Genomic DNA, 6,570 nt, shown 5'->3' on the forward strand with positions numbered 1-6,570 from the left:
GAGCTCGCCTCGGAAGAAGCTTTTAAGAGGTCAGTTAGCTCCACAAGCAAAGTAAGAAATCTAAAATCTTAACTGGCAAGGTACAAGACACCCCATCATTTTTAAGAAAATGGCCATTAACACGATTGGCTTCGAATTAAGGGAACACAAATGTAAAAGGCTGCAGTCTCCACCTAAGGCCACTGGGGCTACCATCACAGGTCTGGGGCAACGTGACTGAACTTACGGACTTGATCGCAGCAGGGATTCGCTTCCACAGGTACCTCGCGTTATTCCTAATTCCCCAAGAAAACAAACAAACAATTATCAAGGACAAGGGAAAAAACATCTTTCAATTAATGTTTGTTTTCCAGGGCCCAATACAAAGGTACAGACTTCCCCTCTAAAATATCCCACACAACAGGGCTGCACGAGGCTTAGTTAGTCTGGGAAGAGCAGTTGTTTGTGCCGTCGAGTCAGAATCAACTCAGACGGGTTTTCAGAGGCTGTGAATCTCACTGGAGCAGCTGCGGGATCTGAACCGTGTGCCTTCCGGACGGCAGCACCAGTCCTGACTGTTCAACCACCAGAGCTCCCCTGCACACAAATCCATGAAATAATTTTCCTGACTGGCATACATGGCCACGTACAGTGCCTTTCCCTCGTTAAGAACCATGCCCGAAGTTACGGCAGCAGTACACAAGACGAGGACTGAAACAACGATTTTCCAAGCACACATTCCAACACAAAAATAAACAGCTGTGTGTACGGGGGGACCGCCGAGATTCTGCCGGCTTATTTTCAGAACCACAATAAAGCAAATGACTCAAAAAGGGGGTCCCACGATGTTTTTGGTTACCCAGTGAAGTCAGTCATGTTTACAATGTATTACAATCCAGTGTGGTCTATTACTGTGTACTAGAACTTCAGCAAAATGTGACCCGGACATGCAGCAAAGCGAGTGTGGGCCACACAGTGAGCATGCGGGGGAAATGAAGCCAGTGGACTGGCCTGAGGCAGGGTGCCCACACCTCTTCAGCTGTAAACAAGGCAACTACATCAAAATGGGGTCTGCCAGTGTCAAGACCTGACAGCTCCCAGACGGCATGGAGGGTACACAGCGCACTCTCCATCAGGGCCTGTCAACCTCACCATGGTCTGTGGGCAAAATGTGCTTGATATTTTGTTTAAACTCAATTTTTTGGTAATACATTATCTGCGAATCACACACTTTGGGCATGTTGCTAGGAGAGGCTAGTTCTTGGACAAACACTTTAAGCGAGGAAAGGTGGAGGGTCAGCGAAAGAGAAGACCCTCAAGGGACAGCCAGTGACTGTAACCATGGACTTGAGGATATCAGACAGTGAGGATGGTGCAGGACAGCGGTCAGATCCACAGGGTTGCTGAGTCACAGCTGACTAGACACTATCTAAGAACAACAACAAAAGCATCACGTTTGGTGTTTTACAAGTTTTCAAATTTGAAAAACTTCTGCTTGAAATTTGTAAGCTCTCTTCCCTGGAAGGGGCCATGAGGGGAAAGTGCCGTGTTCCCCGTACACTGTCCATGACTCAGAACCCTGTTTCGATGTGGGCTGAGCGGCAGAACCCCGGGATGCTGCCGCTGCTGTGCTGAGTGGAGGGTACGTACATGTCATTATGCAGCAGATACAGCGCCAGAAGCTGACCGTACACTGGGGCTGTGGCGATTCCTCCAGGAGCCTAGAAAGCCAGAAAGAAAAGACAATGACCTCATTTATCATGTTTCATTTAAAGAGAGAGCCCAAGAAGTCCCCAGGTTAAGTATGTCCCACTGGTGGACAACGTGTACTTAAGCACGGACTGCCATGACACAGATGGCATTTTTAAAACCTGAGTTCAATACAATGGCCTGTGTTACCCTCCGTGCCTTGGCCCCAGGCAGGAGAGGTCAGATCACATTGCTCTTGATCTTGTGTTGAATGTTTAACCTTGTATCGCCGTCATCTACAAGAGCTCTGAAGCCTGCCCTGTCCTGAGCCAGTCTCACTGATCGCAACACACCTATCCTCACTGCGCCAGTCACTGTGTCAATCCATCTCACACAGGGTCTTCCTCTCATGCTGTCCCTTTACCCTTCTGAGCATGTCCTTCTCCAAACACTGGTCCCTCCTGGCCACATGCCCAATAGATGAGAGATGGAGCTTCAAAATCCTAGCCTCCAAGGAAAAACTTGGTTTCACCCTCTCCAAGACAGACCTATTGGCTTTCTTGGTGGTCCATGGTATGTTCAAGACTCTTTTCAGCACCACAACTCAAAGACATTAATAATTCTTCTGTCATCCTTAGTCACTGTCCAGCTCTCTGATGCATAGCCAAGTAACTGCAAAGACCATGGCCTGGATCTTAGTCTCTAGACTGACATTGCTTTTTAATGTTCTGGAAAAGGCCCCAACAGCAGATTTTTCCAAGTGCTATTCGTCTTTTGTTTTCCTAACTGCTGGTGCCAAGCAAGCGGAAACTGTTAACCTCAGTCTCCTCTCCGTCTGTCATGGTGCTGCTAATTGGCACACGTACTTGCCAGGGGCTTACACAGGACATCTGCAAAGCCAGGCCAGCTGTGGCTGATGTCAGTAATTAACAGCAGTGAGCATTCTGGTGGTCTAGAAGGTTAGAAAGTTGTGCTGCCAATCCAAAGGCAGGGGGTTCGAACCTGCCAGCTGCTCTTTGGGAGAAACATGAGTAGTCTCCTCCCATGTGATTTGCAGCCTCTGAAAACCTGCTGAAGGGTCAGCTGTGGGTTGATTCCAACTGGACAGCAAGGAATTTGAGGTGGTGGGGTTTTTTTTGACATAAAAATGGTGCTGCCGAAGAATCACTGTCTCCCAGGCTGAAGAACCAACCAATGAGGATGTGAGAGAAGGCGAGTAGTGGATGAAAGCACTCAGGAAGACAACTGGGACCCAAACGCCCTAATCAGGCAGGGAGTGTGATGAGAGAGCTGAAGGCTTTCATCTCAATACGGCAGGGGCTGCAGAGTCAGCGGAGCAAGACCTCAAAACAGATCCTAAAACCAAATTTACCATACAGCTGTTCTCAAGGGCCCCAGCTGCACAGAGCCATTTATGACTAGACGGGTTATAAAGGAGCACTGGTCACACCGTCACTTCCAAGAAGTTAATGCCAGTAATGCACACAGCCCTCACCAGCGGATGTGGACCCCGACTCTGCAGCACCATGTCCACCGCCAGGCCGACCATCCTCAACATCCGTCATCTCATCTTCCGCGTCATCAACTAACGCTGCCAGCATGTTACCTCCTAGTGTGTAAGAACAACAGTGCATGCTGGAACACAAGGAACTAGGGCGCCACCCTCTAACCATGCTCTTTACCACTGCTCTACACCTCACACAGACTCTCTCCTCCGTCAGGACAGCACCGAATGTTCATGGTTATTGTTATGACTATACTGTGATGATGACAGAGTGCACCACTGGTTTATAATATTTAAGTGTATTTAGAGTTAAGTTTTACATGCAAAAAAGGTAAAATATATACTAAGACATACATACGGTTGTTACAGTTAGGTGCTGTCAAGTTGAATACGACTCACAGTGACTCTATGAACAAAAGATCTGAACGCTGTTATATCCTGTGCCATCCTCACACTTCATGACACACACGAGTCCACTGCATCAGTTATCATGTTAATCCACCTGGCTGAAGGTCTTCCTCACCTTTGCTGACCCTCTACCCTTCTCAGTATCACCTCCTTCTCTAAGGAATAGCCCCTCCTAGCAACATGCCCAAAGTACGTGACATGAAGTCTCGCCGTTCTTGCCTCCAAAGAGCACTCTGGCTGCACTCTCTCCAAGACTTATCTGTTGGTTTTCGTGGCCGTCCATTGGCTGGTCAGTGCTTTTCTCCAACACACAGCTCAAAGACATTAACTCTTCTTCTGTCATCCTTATTGTCAGCTCTCAGATACATAGCAAGTGATTGGAAAGACTATGGCTTGAATCAGATGCACCTTAGTCCTCAAACTAACATCACTGTTGTTCGTTGTTATGTGCCGTGGAGCAGTCTGTGACCCACAGCGACCCTATGTACAGCAGTTCTGAACCATGCCCTGTCCTGAGCCAGTCTCACTAATTCTAACACACCAGCCCCCATTGCCCCAGTTACTGTATCAATCCATCTCATCCCGGGTCTCCCTCTCGTGTGCTGTCATTACTCCTCAATAATTTGGAGAGGTCCCTAATTGTATAGATTTTTCCCGGTGTAATGTATCTCCTTATTTTGTGACTGCAGGTACCTAGGGTGTAAATTGTGGATCCAAGCAAGATGAAGCAATTAACAGTTTCAATCTCCTCTCCACCCATCATGATGGTGCCTATCGGTCCAGTGGTAAGAATCTTTGTTTTCCTGACACGGAGACACAAACCATACTGAAGGCTACATTCCTTCATCATCTGCATCAAGTGCTACAAGTCCTCCCCACTTTAAGCAAGGTTGTGTCATCTACATAACAGAGTTATTGACAGATGATTAACTGGTAATAAATAAGAACTGTATGACCCTTGTTTGTGAAAGTCAAATTTTTAACTTACTTACAAATTTGATATACACACAGAATTAAAACACCAGATCTAATCTGTAACCTAGAGAATGTCTATTTAAGTACGGAGTATATTTTATCGCCCTATAACATGTAGTAAAGCAGCTTAAAAAAGTATCAAACTCTAAAATTCACTGAACAAAACGAGATTTGTTAATTGTGGTTTTAACTTGTACTGGAACTTAGTTACCAAGCAGCCCTGGTAGCACAACGGTTAAAGCAACTGATGAACCCAAGGATCGTTAGACAACCCACCCCTACTCCCCCCCACCCCAGCTTTCCGTGAAGATGTGCGACCTTGGAAATCCGATGGGGAAGTTCCCATTAGTTCCAAGAGTCACTACAAGCTGGAATCGCCTGGACAACAGATCTCAGACTGGTCCGAGACGCTAAGTTTCTTTATAGACACACACTCTATCTAGTTAGGGCCCCTTTCCAATGTCGTGCTGCTAATCCAAAGGCTGCTGGCTTGGACCCACCAGCTGCTCTGAGCGACGGTGGGTCGACACGAGTCAGACCTCACTCAACGGCTGTGGATTTCCAGAGGGTGCTACAGAGACATTTTATTCAACGTTAGGAAACGTTTGCTAAGTGTTTATTTTTCACGAGCTACATAGCTATTCTCTCCTTTAATTATGAATATTAATTAAAGAAGTCTAAAAAAAATAAAATCCACCTCTGAAAAGCCTAACCTATTAACTTTAATAAATGCATCCTGTGGCGGCAAAGTCATCTGGGAACAATATGAGAATAAAACGAAGCCTTGTCAATTAAAAAGGTTACTTCTCGGACCGGAGTGGTGGTGGGCGGGGTGTATCCCCAACAAACGTCTGTATTCAAATCCACACTTCTCCACTCATTGGCAAAGAGAAAGAAAACGCCTAGCCGAGTTCACATGGAAAGTATATCGTTAGGGGCAATGAGGCTTTTTGGAGGATGCTGTTTTGCACTTTGGGGGGGGGGGGAGTCTGTGTGCCTTACAAACGGAAGAAAACGTTAAGTTCAAGAAGAAGAGTCAAAATGACCAGCCTCACAGGCTAGTGCACTGCAGCAGGGACGAAGGAGCAGCAGACCGGCTACTGAGTCACATCTCAGACCATTAACACCGACGACAGGGGCAACTGAGAACGTCTCTCGTAACGAACAGACTGGACTCTTAAGGAGCCAAGCCGAAGCTGTGCGAGCTCCCCAAGCACACCGTGGAGACCCGCAGGCCCACCCCCCGTCGCTTCTGGCTCCGATGGGCCAAGCGGGCAGTGGGCAGCGCGCGGGCAGGAGGGCGGCCAAGGACAAGCAGCCCAGGCCGGGCCCACAGACAGGCCGATGGGCCGCGGTCCTCGGGGAGGTGGACCGGGCCGCGGGCAGCCGGGGGTCACGCACGCGCGCCGCGCCGCCATGCCGCCGGCCCAGCGCCCGTTACCCAGGAGTCCAGCGCCGCCCCGCCCGCTCGCAGCACTACCTCGAGCTCCTGGTTCTCGCACTGATCCAGCAGCTTTTTGAAACTGAAGGCACTTTCCGCCATCACCGCCACTGGCATCTTCCCGCCGGCGCGCCACCGCCGTTCCCTCCAAAGCCAGACCCGACCCGGCCCCGAGGGAGTCGCGCGGCGATGACGTCGAGCCCAACCGCCGGCGAGCACGCATGCGCAGGCGCGACGCCGGCCTCGGCGCGCCGGGTGACGTCACGCGCCCCGGAAGCGCGGGGGCCGCTCTGGCCGGCGGCGTCTCAGTGCCCTGGAGGACTGGCCGACCTCGCCGGAAGTGGGCGGGCGGGAGTGAAGGTCGGCAGTGTCCCTGGCCTTTAGCTCCGGTCCGAGGTCCACGCTGTGGTCACTTTATATGCAGAAAACAGCGGCTTTGCAATGACGGCCGTTCTTCTGTAAGCAGAGTTAAACACTTACGTGTACGAGAGAGGAGCGAGCGCTGCTGTCCGGCTCCGGACCAAGCCCTGGTCACCCTACGTGCGGAATTGATGTTTCTGTGTCACGTGCTTGA

General features: G+C 49.7%; 1 protein-coding gene across 1 annotated transcript in view; it reads right to left on the reverse strand.

Moving 5' to 3' along the window:
• Positions 1-6,113, reverse strand: part of COPS8 (COP9 signalosome subunit 8) — a 12,369-nt gene extending 6,256 nt beyond the window's left edge. The window contains exons 1-3 of the mRNA XM_006893450.1: positions 6,036-6,113; positions 1,630-1,700; positions 227-275 (exon numbers count right to left, since the gene is read on the reverse strand). Of these exons, the coding sequence (XP_006893512.1) occupies positions 227-275; positions 1,630-1,700; positions 6,036-6,113 (198 nt within the window). The remainder of the gene's footprint in view (positions 1-226; positions 276-1,629; positions 1,701-6,035) is intronic.
• Between the last annotated feature and the right edge of the window lie 457 nt (positions 6,114-6,570).

Source organism: Elephantulus edwardii, unplaced genomic scaffold (genome assembly GCF_000299155.1).
Source record: "Elephantulus edwardii isolate Elephantulus edwardi_28Jun2011 unplaced genomic scaffold, EleEdw1.0 scaffold00127, whole genome shotgun sequence".
Classification (NCBI taxonomy): domain Eukaryota; kingdom Metazoa; phylum Chordata; class Mammalia; order Macroscelidea; family Macroscelididae; genus Elephantulus; species Elephantulus edwardii.